Source organism: Stigmatopora nigra, chromosome 4 (assembly GCF_051989575.1).
Source record: "Stigmatopora nigra isolate UIUO_SnigA chromosome 4, RoL_Snig_1.1, whole genome shotgun sequence".
NCBI lineage: Eukaryota > Metazoa > Chordata > Actinopteri > Syngnathiformes > Syngnathidae > Stigmatopora > Stigmatopora nigra.
Window position 1 is genome coordinate 14,700,070 of NC_135511.1, and position 17,548 is coordinate 14,717,617.

At 35.8% G+C, this 17,548-nt stretch overlaps 1 protein-coding gene across 8 annotated transcripts in view; it reads right to left on the bottom strand.

Moving 5' to 3' along the window:
• The window catches only part of LOC144195417 (splicing regulator ARVCF-like), a 105,179-nt gene continuing 87,631 nt past the window's right edge, over positions 1-17,548 (bottom strand). For 6 of the 8 annotated variants that reach the window (XM_077715039.1, XM_077715040.1, XM_077715038.1 and 3 more), the window contains 10 exons: positions 16,583-16,600; positions 15,047-15,118; positions 9,342-9,469; positions 7,457-7,607; positions 6,596-6,788; positions 6,153-6,264; positions 5,319-5,406; positions 4,433-4,524; positions 3,246-3,358; positions 1-1,852 (listed from right to left, as the gene is read on the bottom strand). In XM_077715039.1, coding sequence (XP_077571165.1) covers positions 3,257-3,358; positions 4,433-4,524; positions 5,319-5,406; positions 6,153-6,264; positions 6,596-6,788; positions 7,457-7,607; positions 9,342-9,469; positions 15,047-15,118; positions 16,583-16,600 — 956 coding nt within the window. In that variant the 3' untranslated portion in view covers positions 1-1,852; positions 3,246-3,256. The remainder of the gene's footprint in view (positions 1,853-3,245; positions 3,359-4,432; positions 4,525-5,318; positions 5,407-6,152; positions 6,265-6,595; positions 6,789-7,456; positions 7,608-9,341; positions 9,470-15,046; positions 15,119-16,582; positions 16,601-17,548) is intronic. The other 2 variants (XM_077715041.1, XM_077715042.1) reach the window with 2 other exon arrangements.

Genomic DNA, 17,548 nt, shown 5'->3' on the forward strand with positions numbered 1-17,548 from the left:
TTTTTTACATTTATGATGATTTGGCATCACCCAGCGAAAAACACAGCTTTGTGGACAAGAATACGGATATTATTAACTTTCAGAATTGAGTTATACACTTATTTGTAGTTTAGATTTTTTTTTACCACGACACAAATCTTTGTAAACACCGTGTAAACGCAAGCTCTTATAAAATCACGTCACAAGGAAAAACGTCAACGCAGGCACATGCCATTCGCCATAATGACGCATGAGTGATGCTTAATTTCAGTCTCAATTACATACAAACTCTCAGAGAACTGATGCTGGAGAACACAGTGGCACATATATTTCTGTGGTCTAACCCAACATGAAGGAAATGGCAATTTGACTTAGTCACTCTGTTTTTAAAGTCCAAGTTTTCCTACCCTGAAGCTTTGTAAAAATATATACTTTATGACTTTTCCCTACTTGACTTATAGAGTATAACCTTTCAGTCTTGCCTTTGACCTTAACCTATTCTGATGTTCACTTCTCTATGTCAATAGAGTTGCTGATATCACAAAAAAACAGAAAAAAATGGCACTTAAAAATAATATGAACAGCTGTACACTTTTTTTTTTATCATGCTCACAAGAGAATATTTTTTTTCTTAAAAGCACCAACAAGTGCTTGATTGTAGCAGTTAAATGAAGGAATATTAAAAAGTCAGGTTATAGCCTGACCTTTGAACCCAACCACGGGAATTGTCAAAAAGATGTTTGCCTCATTAAAAACAACACTGCAATTCTTTAAAAATCCCCCTTTGACCTTCATTATATAAATAAATGATGGATTATATAACGTGGCATTACTGACACGTTTATTATATGGTCGTTATTTTATGTTTTTACACATGTTGACCCTTAATCCATTGTTTTTCAAATATTGTAAGGTGATTATTGATATACAACTAAGAAGTTGGGCTTTGTAAAAATGTCGCCATAATATACACGTATGAAAAAAATGACAAAAAATGGGGTTTAGATCTTTTCAACAAAATAACCATATCCATCCTTTTTAAACCCATTGAAACTCAAGAAACTGTTGTCATGTCAACTGCTTTTAAACTGGGAAAGAACATCTATGTGATGATTTTCCTCCTTTAGATACTCACTCATTATTTCTCACCTTCTTTTTGTCCAGAGCACGACTTGCAGAATCCTCACTTTATAAAATAAACCTCTTATTTCCAAAGCGTTTCAGTGCAGTTTTCTTCAAACAAGTGAACTAAATGGTCTGTCTATGGGTTGATAACTTTTGGTAGTAAATGTATCCACAATTCTTAATATGGCTTCAATTTACCATCCCCCATCATAACCCAAACTAACATCCAGTGACTTATCTATCTATCTATAACACCCCAGATCAAAAAATACCAAATTTACACAAACAATCAAAAGAACTCACCTCCCAGATGTAAAACACAGTCCAAACCTTTATAAAAAAACAATCTTTCTTGCTTCAGGTTTGCTTTCAACCTACGTTCTTTGTACCTTCACGTTCCCCCACCTCCAATTCTCACAATCATTCCTACGCCATTGTCGACTTTGAATGCCTTGATGTCACCGGCAATTGCCGACAAAAAGTAAACTGAATAATTTTCACATGCTGTCCAGTGGGAATGTTGAAAAAATGTAAAAGTAGTAGTAGGAAGAGTCTGTCTTTATATTTTCCAAAGTTTTTTTTTTTTTTTTAAAGCAAAATTGCTGGCTTCTGCTGGGTCGTCATTGTGATTATAATTATTAATATACCTTTAATCGTCTATCTGTACAAAGTTCATCTCCAAATATGAGCTTCATATGAAATGGCAGTGGTGATGTGAGGGTCCTCTTGTAGTATCACTTTTTTAAGCCTGTAGTACATGTACAAAACAAAACAAAAAACACATTAGGACACTTTATATTTATGCATGTGTCTTCCTGAAGGTCGATTAACATTACAACTATTCTATTTACTAACTGCTAAGCTAATGAGAAGCAATATTAAAATAAAACGTAAAGTCAATGCAATAGACAACAAAAACAAGATGATGAAGAACAACATGGAGGTCAAACATAATGTATGAGACACATAAGCTACTAAATTGTGGCCACATAGCGATAATACTAAAAGGAAAACACACATTTATGGATGTAGAGGACTTAGACCACAATGAAAGCAGAACTAGGACATTGGCGATTGGGAAAAAAATGGCAAATGACTTGTTTATGAGGCAAAATTAGGCTATTTGATGAAATGCAAATTGTCATTTTGCTTTATCAAGCAGATATTTCTGCAAATGTTGATGAATTTGTCAATGTATAATATCATAACATATACTCGTTCATTATTTCTTCTCGCCTTTTTGATTTCGTGCATCTAAGGTAGATACATTTGGAGGGGTGACAAATAATCCTCCATTACTTTTCATTAATTCAGCAAAGGGTGTCATGGGAGGCAGTGAGTGGATCGCAGAGCACATTTCAATCAGGAAAATGATGAGGAATTCCAATCATAGTCAAAAGCCTGTTTACATTCCTCTACCTTCTTTAGCACCGAGTAGCCATAATTATACATTCATTTATTTTTTAAAGCTATATAGTTGTCTCCTGATATGCCTAATTATGTTTCTCATAGGATTGGAATCTATTTAGGTGAGAGGGTATCTAACAGTTGGCAGGGCTGTTGCTAAATTAAAGCACTGATTGACTATATGTACCTTTTATTTTGGATTTGGATGTATTTATCCAAGTTTTATAGATGAAAAAACATTTTTTTATTAACTGGAGACACTGAATTACTTGCTTTACTATAAAATGATTGGATTGCAAGTATAGTCCTTTATAAAGGGCTCTATCCTTTAAAAAAGTGTCAATAGAATGCATTGATATGATCTGAAAATGTACTTATCCTATTATTAATGTGTCAAGGAGACAAATAACAATTTGCTGTTAAAAATCAGTGTGAAATTTACGTAGTTATTTTCTCTAGCAAACAATATAGGTATAAAAACATCCTTATTTGTAAAATCACGATTAAAAAAATATTTCAGTGAAGGGAAAGGTAGTTATGGGTATAGAGTACACAACCAGTTTACAGGTTTGACGAAGGAGTTCAGTGAAAGAAACTATGCAAGACATTGTGTGGCAGGTGGGAGCAAAGTCGATGGGATTCTTACAACAAGAATGAAGATATATGAAAAGGACTTCCTAAGGTTGACTCATGGATGAAGGTGGTTACTTGGTCATTTTCGTTTTCAAACCTACCATGCATGCATTTAGACCCAGGAATCAACCGGCTGTGGCTTAACATCACAAGCGTCCACCAGACTGACAGCAGGCCTATTAGTCCTGATATAGTGTTTCCTACTTGTGTCATTCTGTGCAATAGGACGGGTTAAAAAAACACACAAAAAGCAAAACGAAAGAAGGTCAATACATTGGGCCCAAAACACGCAAACATGCAGCGGAGTCCAGAGATGCTAGTGTTAATTTTTTGCTGTTCGCAAGCTACAAAAAAGGTAAAGAAGACATAGAAACATGCCAAGAAAGGAGAAAGTATTAATGGCTGCAAGTTGCTGTGTAGAAAAACCCTGGGATGTTACAGATAGCAGACTTAGGATTTTCAAAGTAAAACTCTCAATACACAAGATATTTAGTAGGGGAAAATGGCCTTGTGGGATCTAAATAGACAAGATTTGTCACATTCTTTTGAATGTAGACTAGTAGGAATTCCATTTTTAAGGATATTAGGTTAGATATAATACGAATAAATCATAGTTGAGTTATCTGATATTTATGTACCGTTTTTTCACAACTATAAGGCGCACCACATTATAAGGCGCACCGCTTTGTAAGGCGCACCGCTTTATAAGGCGCACCCTCATTGATTGACACTTGAATTTTTTCCCATATATAAAGCACACTGGATTATAAGGCGCCCTGTCTATTTTGTAGAAAATTGAAGACTTTTAAGTGCACCTAGTTGTGAAAATACGGTATGTTGAGGGTGTATTCCTAATAAGTTCGGAATATTTTCAAAAAATGGGGAGTTTGAAGTCAATCTCACCAGCAACCAAGTCTTCTCATTGCCATTTTAAGGACATGTTCCAAGAGAGGTCGCTAATGGCAGCTATTTTAATCAGTGAAAGCATAATTACTTTACAGACTCGGAAAGCTTCTACTTAATTAACTAGTGGCTCACAGATCTGAGTGCAAACACAGCCCTGAGCTGTAGACAGACACATTCATGAACTTTAAAGGACCAATAGGATTAAAATGTTCCACTGAGGACAACCATAGAAAACGCAGAGAAGGAAAAGAGGGGAGGGAGGGTTTTTAGAGGAGGAAAAAACAGGGGAGTTTATGTGACAATATTTCAGTGCAACACCATTATTTTTGTCCTCTATAGCTAATCCCCTCTAGAGACGAAAAAAAAAAAGTTTTGCTGCTACCTTTAATGGTTCCCGTTCTGTTAGGTCCACTGAACTGTCACCAGTCCTGTATTTGCAGTCTCTGTCCCTCTGGTCAAGGGTAGAGTAACCATCTAATGAGGTTAGATAGAAAGGGGTCAACTTCATTGCAGATTAGGACAAATACAGTGTTCCCTCGCTACTTCGCGGTTCAGCTACCGCGAATTCAGAGCGTTGCGGAATTTTTTGGGAAAAAAAATACAAATATTACATTGAAACAACATATTTAACAGTTGTTTTTGTTATAACATGAATTTCACTCTCTCTACCTGTATTCTATATGGTGTACTGTATAAAGGGGGGTATAAAAATATTTAAAAATATATATATATTTTTTTGTACTTTTTACTTGAATGATGAGTGATGAGTATGTTAAGACTTTAGTCCTTTTTTTCTGTTTATGTTTCATATGTACTGTTAACGGATGCACTTTTTTATATGTATCATATCTTGTGCTGACCCGGACTTATGCATATTTTAATGTCTCCTTAAAAAAATAAGTGTGGTTTGGAAAATAACAAGACATTGACGGTAATTCAACAACATTCTGCTGTGGACCTCCTTTGATTTTTAACCAAAAGATGTTGAACTTTAATTACAATAAAGTAGCTTAAAATTACAGTTGCCGGTCTATCTCTTAATAGGATTTGCTCACAATATAGCAATATTGAAATATTGCCTTGGTTTATTCTTCAAATTGGAAACTAGACCCTGATGCCGTCTTAATTTCTTCAAATTTGTTATGGAGATTAATTTTGGGGTGAATTGAATAATAATGTCAGCTAATTCTACTGAGAAGTCTCTTGAGGTTGTCATTGCCTCATTTTGCTAAGCGACTAATTTAAGCAGTTGATAAGTACGGACCAACCTTGGTTTTTCTCCATGAGGGGTAGAGTTGTGTCATCATAACCGGGTTTGCCATTTTTGGTTCCTTTTGGGTTCACTGTCGTCGTGGACTGAAAGAAAATTATTGTGCAATTTATTGTCAAAGCTAATTTGATTGATAAATTAAACACTGTTCAGCAAATTGGTGACATTCCCATAGGGAGTCATTAAAACAGGACATTTCTTTCAGAAGGAGGTAATTTACAGATGTATTATACGCTCCCACTAGTTTCTTTATTGGGCATTTAGAAACGCATACCATATTGCCTTAAAAAAAGACATTATCACTTTATTTAACTACAATAAATAACATGGTAAACATTAAGTATGATGGAGTGCACATCATACATATTAATAAAATGATCCCATAATAAATGGAGTAAACCAGTGTTACTGAAACATTAAAAAAAAAGATTTCACAGTAATTTATAGGACTCTTGTACATCATTAGGTTTTTCATTTATTGTTTCTTTTTCTTTTAACCCGATGTGTTTTTTATTTCTTTTTTGTTTGCTTGATTTTGAGAAAAAGAAAAAAAATATTCCACATATTTTGTAAATATTGTATATTTTATTATGTATTTTATTGTGAAACTTTAGTTGGCTGTGTTTATTTGTATTTTATTTGTTTGGTTTTATTTATATTTTCCAAAAATAAAGTTGATATGGAGGCAAAGTATTTATAGTGCATTTGTTCTATTTTTAGTTTTTTTTTTTTTTGTTCAAGGAAATATAGGTTTATTATCTATAAAAGTGGAACCAGTGTTATATAATTTTTGCAAGACATTTTTGTCTGTGTTGTTATTTTGATGTCATACCTGGAAATGGCTTTTGTTCCATCCATCCTTTGTCAAATTATTCCTGAGTTCCTTATAACTCCACACTGTCTGCAGCACATGAGACGCAGCTTTTGTTTCTCTGGGTGACTGACTGAAGAAACAAAAGGAACCAAAATATACAAAAGGACATGAAATGATGATACATATAGAAAGATCTGTTAATGTCATGCAAGTGAGAAATGTGGGGAAACACAAATAATCATAGCACTTACAATAGCGGTCTGGTTATTTTTAACTTGTAGAAATACTTGCTTTCATTAGTTATTTTTGAAACACCAGCAAATATTACATCTAGTTAGAACCCTGAGTTGAAAAATGTATAAAAATATCCCTACATGAGTTACCCTTATGGAAGACTGTGTAGACATTAAAGTTATCTTGCTCATTTCTCAAATTTCATGAAATTTGGTATAAAAGGGTACCTAGTCCGATTAATGGCGACCAGCTTCTCGATAGCTTGAGCCTGCACGAGCGATCGGGCGTTTTCAGAGCTTTCGGTGACAATTTCGTGGATGGTGTTGAGAATGGCCACCACAGTGTCCTCCTCCAAGTTCTTGGCTGGCCGCTGTTGTCCGCTTGGCAAGTTACTGACCAAGTCCCGCATGGCATAACTCCCTATCAATGCCCAAAAGAAAATATACGATTAAAGACATAATTGACATGCAAAAAAAAAAAAAACATTTATAATGGGACTACATTTATTTTGTTTGACGCCCAATCTAAAACAGGGTTTACCAAATCATATAAATATGATTCAGTATAAAAACATATACTGCCATAACATACTCTGCATACTGAGCACGGAATTTTATTGCAATATAAATTAGTCTAAACTACAAGTGTCAAAGTGGCGGCCTGGGGGCCAAACCTGGCCCGCCACATCATTTTTTGTGGCCCGAAAAAGTATATAATGAATGCCGACTTTCTGTTTTAGGATCAAATTCCAATGATTATAAGTGTATGTTACATTTCCTAATTTATCCCTTTTTATATCAAATGTTCCTAATTTATCCCTTTTTAAATTACATTTCCTAATGTATCCCTTTTTAAATCAGTAATTGCAATTTTGTGTTATTAGTTCAAAAAGCATTTTGTAAAATCTATGGTACGTCCCACATAAAATCAAGTTGGCGTTAATGTGGCCCGCGAACTAACCCGAGTTCGACCCCCTTGTCTAAGCGTATTTAGCACTATAATGCGGGTCAGCTTCATTCAGGATTTTGCGTTAAGTCTCCATTTTTAAGTATGTGTGTGTATAGATAATATATAGCAAGTATGCTTACCAATAAGGTCCTTGTTGCGGCGGTCAATGGAAAGGTTGCGCAGTGCGATAGCCACAGCTCGGACCACCTTGTCAGAGTCGGACCGCAACAGCTCCACCAGGATAGGAAGTCCTTTCTCTTTCCGGACTGTTGCCCGGATATAGTTGGACCACTGTGTAAGACAAAAGTGGGCCAGCTCAGTGCATTTTTACTCATACAAGAGTGGAATCAATTGAAAAATATTCATAATCACACTAGGTAACCTGGAGCCACAAGATGGCAGTAGTATGCCTTCAAATTTAACAACAGCCAACGACGATGATTAAAAAAAGGTGGTTTGAGGTTTAAATTTTGAGAAAGCCAAAGCCAAAAGGAGAGCACATAGGCTTAGTCCAACAGCCAGATGTGACAAATGGTTAAGTAGCTCTACTTTTTTCCTGATTTTGGCCTGTGGACCTTCACATCAGCTTCCACAGAGAGGAAAAAAAAGTAGCAAAGGAGAAAAGGATTTGTCCTCAGAATGAGTACTCATGCTTGGAGTCACTCCAGCTGAACTATTGAGAGGATGAAATGTGATGATCTGGAATGGAGATAATTAAGCACTAATATGAGAGTTCCAAAGTAGCTGTGGGTGCCCGCTGGTGCCAATGTCATACGGCTGAAAGGTCACACTTCCTTGATAGCTGCTGTGCTGCTAAATACACGGACGGAACTGTGGTTGCATGCTGACAGTGCTAAGCAACAACCTTTGTATAAACATGGGAAGGTGAGCTTGACGTAAGATCAATGAAGCAAGGAACCAAAGACTTAAATGCATGAAACAAACACTAAAAAAAGTTTTTTTCCCCAAAAAGTACCACGACGCAACTTGAAAGTCAACTGAGGCATATTAAAAAGTATAATCCAGGGGTGTCAAACTCATTTTTTAGATTCAATTACATCTGGAGGGCCGTTATGTCTTCCAACTAGGCTGCCAACATTAATTGATAATTAAATTGACAGCTTTCTCGATTGTGCTAATCGATAGATCATTTTTGGATATTCAAATGAATACAAATTGTTTGTAATTATTGATTTAAAATGAAATAATCTTCAATTTTCATTTGAATTTCATCATAAAACAAAGTTGGCACTCATCATTTACTTTTTCGGGCCACACAAAATGATGTGGGGGGCCAAATTTGTCCCGCGGGCCACCACTTTGACACCTATGATATAATCAATCATTCTTTGATCAATATTTTAAATTTGCGAAAGGCCATAGTGTCCTGGAGAAGAAAATATAACCATTTAATCAGCATTCAAATGCATTTGCTAACAGGATGTCGTTTGCTTAACTTGCATTGAGGCAGTGGTCCTAAAACCATTTAAAAACAGCCTCAGGCTTTTGGCAAAGCTTTTCACAATGATGACTTACTCACTCCAAAAGATTTGTTATCATTTACAGGACTCATTATTTTGAAGAGCATTGTCTCTGAACATTACAAAGCACTACTTTTTTTCCGGGCATAAAAAAAACTCATTTTCCTGTTCAAAATTCACAGCTCGCTTCAAGTCAAAAAGCTCCTCACTATATTTTCTGCAGCTTTAATTGGACCACGTCTGATCCCAGCCAAATATTTTCTCATCTCCTCCATCATCAGAAGCAAATATCTAACGGAGTTGTATGAATTATAATGATTCAACTATACTTTTCGCTTCAGATAGATTTATCTCACTACATTTTCCGTGAAGCCATATCTTTACAAGTTCCAGTGAACCTTAACTTTTGGATAAATCCCTAAAAAACGGATTTCTTAACTCACGACCCATCCATCTGTCATATCATAAAAAGCAGGGTAGAGATACATAAACAAATCAGTAAAAACTTGGGTGTTAGCTATACCAGCCCAACAATTGCACTCACAGTCCATTGCCCTGCACCAAGGTTCTGCAGAGCCCCAGCAGCAGCCTCCAAGGTATTGAAATTTTGGCTTTCCGTCAGCAGTGAAAGATAAAGTCTCACCACTTCTGGTTGATACAGAAGCTCAAACCCTATAAGAAAACACACACAAAAAAAATAAGTCAGTTTTGAGATTAGCTTTTGTCCAAACATAGCCAGAAGTACGGTATTTTGCAGTTTAATATACCCGGGTATACTAAATGATTTCTGCTCTTTTGAGACTCACGTTTGTGCGCCATTTAATATACCCCCTGCCATTCAATATACCCAGGTATATTAAACGGCAACTCAGCTTTTTTAGTAAGATTTGTATGGTGTTCATGGGGGCATAATTATAGATACTTAAGTTCATTAAAATTCCACGTCGGACTTTATTCAGGAGTAAGTATTTTTAACCTGAGTAGTAAGTAGTTTTAGTCTGCAAAGCATTGATGCACCCCGTCACGGCATAAATAGTGCGTAGTGGATCATACCATCCTGTTTGTGCGCCATTTAATATACCCCTCCCTTTTAATATACGCGCAAAACAGCAAAATACTGTATTTTTTTTGCTGCAACACGCACTCTAAATCCAGTATGAAACTAAAATGACAGTCGATACTTCATCATGACACACAAGAAGATTATCGATCGGAAAAGACAAAACATTTTTGATGTTTTGATCTTGCTTGCACGTAACACATCCGCCATTGTTAATTATCAGGCCTTCCTCTGATGCAAACATAATTACATTATCAGCTATTAGCACAGAGTAGGATGGGCAGAACCGCAAAAGCCTGCGGTCATTTTCCAAGTAACACACTAAAGACATTTAAGATAGTAATAGTTATTCAGTCAAGGTCATTTAAGGTTACACATGACATGATTTGAAAAAGAAAATATTAGATAAGAGTATATCTAAAGTGCTTGGATGTAACAATAAAGCACTTAGCAGATTCATATATTGTGGCTTTCTCATTTAATAGAGGCAGATGCTGAATCAATAGCACGGCGAGAAAGGAATGGATTTAATAAAAACCTGGAGAGGGGCCAAGGTAGCATTGCTAAAACAAATTGTGCAGTGGCTCACTCCTGATAGATACAACAGAGCTAAATAAATATTTCATCAAATCCTTCCTTACTGTTATTCAGATGAAGATAGTCTGTTTGTCATTGGCCTCTTGGCTCTAATTCCAAAATAATCCTGTTTTATCTTGTGTTGGTTATCTCCAGTATTATTAGGTTGAAAATCAATATACTCCAACATGTGGACAAGTGTTAACAGTATAGTATTGATATTTGTTGAAGGTACAGATATGACTTTGGATTTCAAGGTACAACAGTTTTTATGGTTTTTAGGGAGATGTAGCTTGACCGGGAAGATAAAATAAACAAATAAGAGTAATATGTGATTCAATTCAAATAATCATAAATGCCATCATCAAAAAAACTGAGTATCAGAATGACTCTTGCAGTAGAAGCTTCAGCATGGTAAGAAAATAAGTGTAATCAGCAGGAAAATCACAAGTTTGGCACGTGATGCTGCCTAGTGACCAGGTAAAAGTATCAATCACATCATCTTGTACTCTCTTTAATTGGCCCTTGTCAAGATGTGAAGCCTTACTTACTACTCTGCTTCCTTCTCAATCAGGGGTTGTCAAATGGCGCTCCAATTACTGACCGTAATTTCAGATTATCTGGACCTCAAACAGTTTTTAAAGTAAAACTGAAAGACATTTTGACATAGGCACGGGTTAGGGCAACTATGTTTCCCTCAGGAGAGCCAAATGGGCGGACCAGGTTTGGTGAAATTGTGTATATACATAGTATAAATTTCCATATTTTATCTGGAGTGGGTTGCTCAGGCACCACCATGAAAATGTTACACAAGTTGCCTTGGACAGTAGTAGATAGTATAAAGCAAATTCAATATTAGTAAAACAGTTTCTGTTTATCTCTCAGCCAAGAAATATTATGCTCAAATATTGTGGTTTATGTTTTTGGCTTGGGCGAGAAAACTGTTTGAAGTACCTGGAGTATCCTCAAACAATTCATGACAGATTACAGACTGTTGGCAATAGACAAAGGCGTGTAGCCATCATTTAATAACTCGGTGTGTGTGTGTGTGTGTGTGTTTGCAGTAGGTGGCTGACTTTCATTAGAAAAATCGGAGATACTTTAAACCTCATGACACATTGTGTCTTAGCTTCTTTTTTTATTTATCTTGATAGTGTACATGTGGATCATAAAGATATCAGTGTGTAAGGCAAAGGGTCTCAAAAGCTCTTCACGATAGAATCCTTTTAAATTTTAGTGTGAAGTTTGCAAAGGGACGTGTGTGAACTTCAGAAGAGCAAACTGATGAATAGAAAATATAAATAATGAATAAATGCAAGCCATAGATATAAATAACCAATGTACTTTTGCTATGTAAAACAGCATGTCGGCAATGGACTGCAATGTAAATCATCTCTACATTAAACAAATCAAGAAGAAAATCAACTGTAAATAATGAAACATGTTTTGTTTGGTTGAACTGACTTTTTACCCCAACACTTATATATGTATATTTTATTTATCGCTTTATGAATTATTTGACTTTGCATTATTTGTGCTCTTTATGTAAACATGTTTTGTGGTGGTCGAATACACAGAAAATTGAAACAAACTATATTTTGGTAGCATTACAATGTAGAATTCATAGAATTTTTTGGGCCCTTTTGATTCAAAATCATTCAATTACAGCCAACTGAAACATGACGGAAAAGTATGTTAGAAGCTAGAAAACATTGACTCTTCGTGTCCAAGGCACGTCTCCTACTCTGTCTTTATATGGACAGTAGCCAGGAGTCAAAGCTTTATCATCTCCCATTTGGAGCTTTAGGGGGATTGGCACCTCTACGGGCAGTCTGAGGCCATGGTACATTAGCATATCCATACAGCGGTCAGCCCAAGTTTTTGAAATGAGGAAAAACTAAAATTGTCTGCATGCCGGAGTCTTGTACAACTGCCCATCAGCTTTCACTCACAAAGATGTCCTGGTGTGATGGGATGGTTGAGGGCAAGTGACAGTTGGGGGAAGAGGAAGAGTGCCAAAAAAGACAAATAGACAGCTCAGACCCCCTATCAAGTACTTCCTCCAGATCTCCATTTCAACATCAGGTGTCCATCAGCAATTTTACTAAAATGTCAGGGAAATGAAAGACCAATTTAACACAAGATGAACCCTTGGCAACCAGCTGCTCTTACAGTGACAGGTCAGTCATTCAAAATCCAATTCTGCTGATGGATTTTCAACCATTCAGAAAACACTTGATGGCAGCCAAAAACAAAACTTTACATCCTAACATGCATAACACAACTCTCTATGTCTACTACCGCTACTACTACCACTACCACAACTACCGCTACCACTAACACTACTCCAACTACCGCTACTGCTACCACTACCACAACTACCGCTACCACTAACACTACTCCAACTACCGCTACTGCTACCAATACTACTACCACTACCACTACTACTACCACAACCACTACTACAACTGGTACTACTACCACTACTACTGCTACTACTGCTACCACAACTACCCCCACTACTACCACCACTAATACAACTACTACCACTAATACCATTACTACCACTACGACCACCACTAATACAACTACTACCACTAATACCATTACTACCACTACTACCACTAATACAACTACTACCACTACTACCACTATTACCACTACTACTACAACTCATAACACTAGTACCACCACAACTACAACTACCACAACTACCACTACCACCACAACTACTACTACTACGTCTTGTGAAACCAATTTAAAAAAAAATAGGCCATTCATTGAAGATGTCCATCAAAGAAAATAGAAAAGCACATACTACATGCACAGCCATCAGATTACAGTCACTGTGGATGCCTGTTAGAGTAACAGAATCATCACAAATCTGATTATTATGCTGGGCAAATACTGAATCCTGATTAAGAAGCGCACTGATTTCCCATCCCCCTCGACTGCACTGGACCGGTGCCCTGCAGGCTGACACTCGCTCGGTCTTTCATTCTCAGAGCAGAACAGGCATCCAGAATGTACGATGCCTATTATGATGGTAGCTGACAGTGAAGGGATTTGCTGTGTCTGGATTGGTGTCAGCAACCATCCCTCATTTAATGCTCGGTCCACCCCCATGAACCCATCACATGCTTCAGTGTAATGGATACTCTGGATTATCTCTTGTGTAGGAAATGAAAATCCCTGCTCTTATTTCTACATATACTCACATCCAATCATATAGTGACGCTGTCCCATAGAATTATTCACATTGATGATGACTAAAAGCTACCTAAACTCTTTAAAATGGGCGCCAAAATATATTTTCCCAGTTCACTACTGGGCATTTTGCAAGCTCCAGTTTAGGACCACCTGCTGACATTGTATTAAATACAGCAACATATACAATAATGCTGTATGATCTCTTATAATAGGACTACACATAATCTCATGATGGTCAGCAGCATAGACCATCACCAATCCAAATGTCCAGTAGAATCTATTCATGCTATAGTTGTATTAACTGAGTCTCACCTTTCTATGAAATGTGACAGTAGGAAGTGAGGCAGAAGGGGAGAATTTTAAGAGGGACATGAGTGGTGTGTTTATGTCGAATGAGAGGGTGAACGGCATATTCCAGCAACCAATGCGTGGGTTACAAAAACATCAATGTCAGCATTTGCTATCTTGGTGTTACATTCTAACCGCGAGAACGAAAATATGTGTGACTACTACTCGGAATTTAGGATGCACAATCTATCATTTACAATATTCTGGTTGGAAATGGCATGAACTAGAAAATGTAGTACTTCCCAATGCGCGATAATTGTACTACTCCAGAGACTTGGCATTTCAAGGCGTAATAAAACTTGAACTTGAAAAAAAAATGAATCTGCTTTAGGAAGAAAAATGAAATACTTGTGTTAGTAGTGATTTTGTTTACAAGAATCAAAGATTTATATTAAAGAGGCTTTTAATAAACTATTTATGGCGAAAGCAGGAACATTCTCAACTCATTTGAACCAATAAGTGGTAAGTTTAAACCATTCTCAGTCAATATAATACACATTACAAATGCTATTTAGATTACTGTGCTTGTATTCTATTGGATTGTAATTTATCTGCTTTCATTTCCACCTGCTCTGTTCTCTCTCATTTGTACTTCTTCTGAAAAGCTTGTTCTGTCTGACTGCTTTTCTAATGGATATCCATTACAGTACAAATGACCAGGTAGAGAGCATCAAGCTGTTCTGGCATAAAAAAAAACACAGAGCATACAACCTGCCTGACAAAACAACAGAACAAAACAGGTTTCCCCCCAAAAAACCTTGTAAGTGCAAATAACTATCTGCTTTCTCTACAACAAAAATGCCATGTCTATATGCGACCCAACCATAAATAATTATATAGAACTTGATCATTCTGACATTTTAAACTGGAAGGGCAATTACTTGAAACCAGTTTGTCTTGCATGGCATCTTTGTCAACTACATGCACACACAAAAAAAAAAGAAAACCCAAACTTTTTAAGGGGATTTCCAATAAAAGTAGCCCACAGTTTTGGGAGAAAATCAGATTATATTCCAGTTTTTGTTTCTGCACATTGCAATTGTTGAGGTAACTACCTTTTGTTGGTTCTGTGCGCTTTGGAAGATCCAGTGTGTCGTAGTTTTTGTCATTTTCACCATTTTTTCTACCTGGATGGAAGAGAGAGCGAATGAAGAATATTATTAATTGAAAAAATTGATAAAAAGTAGTAAGAATACATAGTTTAATCATTCAGATTAGACCACATTACCAAATCTTATGTCCCTTCTGTCAATCATCATATTTCTTTTATACAGAAAGTAAATACATGCGTATATTGGCATTAAAAACTTATTTTTTCCTAATGTATTTGAAAAAATACATTACAGATACTCATCTTTATTTGTTTTTTATAACAAATGCAACAAAATCCATTCATTGCTGTTGTAATACTTTTGTTTGCAGCCAATTATACACTAATCTTAAATCTGCACTTGTTTATACACTGTGGCTTGAAATTATATTCAAATTCTGTTTTATATTGTTTATTTATTTATTTATTCATTGAGGGGGATGGAAAAATTATGAAAGTCTACTTCAACTACTTTTCGTTGTCTTTAAGAACTTCTAAAAATTATTCCGGGGGCGTCTTAATTTTCCAACAGTTTCCAATGTAATCTTTGTTTATGTCTGCTTTAAGTCATTATACAACAGTGCTTTCCATTTTCCTAATTTGGGTCTTATTGTTTAGTCGCTCAATTTATTTTCATTAGCTAAAGTGGCAGTGATCAGCTGCATACACGCAAGTACTTGGTGTGAGAAATCACCACAATAATTAAACAACAAATGCAAATTGGAGTAATTATTCCAAAATAAGATGCGTGATGAGCACAAACAAAAGGGTTGGTCATGACTTACAAGGTAGAATAGTTACATTTAATGCTCTATAGCAAGGGTGTCAGACTCGGGTTGGTTCGAGGGCCGCTTTAACGTCAACTTGATTGCACGTGGATTTTAGATCTAATATTTAGATTTTTTCTTTTTAAAAATGGATTAAAAGCCTTGAATATTCAGTTTTTTATAGATCTAAAACAATGTTTATTTTCGTTTTTATTTTTTTTATTTTAGATTTTACAAAATGATTTTTGAACTATAAACAGAGAAAAAAATATTTAAAAATTACAATTATTGATTTAAAATAGGTAAAAATAAGGGAATTTAATATACATCAATACTATTTATTTTAATTTGATCCTAAAACAGAAAGTCAGCACTCATGATTTACTCTACCGGGCCACACTAAATGTTTGTGTAGGCCAGATTTGGCCCCCGGGCCGCCACTTTGACATCATGGCCATCATGCAAATTTGTAGCCTGTGCAATTGCTCTTTCATCCACAAATTTAATTATTTGCCACTATAATCTGAATTATTAAATTGAATAACAAAAATTTTCTCTCTAAACTAAACTTCACTTGACTGACCAATTGTTTCAAAACAAATGGGAAAACTACATGTTTTGCAAGTACAAATAAACACACACTTATGTACATAACTATATATGCTAGGGAATGAAAGAAAGGAGGCTAGGCTGGACTAGGTTGGAAAAAGAAGAAAGTTGCATGGTGCACTCACCTTGATTAAACCATTCCTCTACAGTTAGCCAAGGGAGCAGCAGCCAAAAAAAGACAAAAGCAGAGAAGAGAGAGAAAGGGCATGGTGAAAAAAAACACATGCTCACATGTCAAAAGGGCTGTGTAAAAAATGAGTACAGAAATCAATATCTGAAAATAGCGATGAGACCAAAAGGGACGCAATAGAGGGAAAGAAGTAAAAAAGCAAAGACAAAGCATTTTTTTTAAAGGAAAAAAGAGGAAAAAGTGGCTATGTTTTGTTTCTGGCTGATACAGAAAATGAAAGACTACTAAAACCTTTGCAATCCACTTCTTTCCTACACTTATATTGTAGACAGTTATTATTTAAAGAAAAAACAACATACCATATTTTTTCACAACTATAATGCGCACTTAAAAGTCTTAAATTTTCTCCAAAATAGACAGTGCGCCTTATAATCCAGTGCGCCTTATATATGGAAAAAACAGAAAACCAAAAACGAAAACCACCACTGTCGGATATTAAAAAAACACAAACGCCTGAACTGAAAAAATACTGTTAAATATGCAGATGCCATCTTAGTTTACAAAATCTTCCATCATATAGCTCCTCCCCCACTGCAATATTTTATACAAAAAAATCAAAAACATCAACAATGGCTGGCTCTAGAGGTGACTGTGTAGTGTGCTTCCTACCTGGAAGTCAATAGCAATTACCATATTTTCACGACTATAAGGCGCACTTAAAAGTCTTAAATTTTCTCCAAAATAGACACTGCGCCTTATAATACAGTGCACCTTATATATGGAAAAAAATGTCATTAATTGAGGGTGCGCCTTATAGTCGTGAAAATACGGTAACTTACCAACATTTATAAACTTGCATCATTAAACTAAAAAAATATCACCCCAAATAAAAAAATGAAAAGGAATGGGATTAATTTCCATCCGCTCATTAACTAATGACAGTAAAACTGTTCTGTCCTTG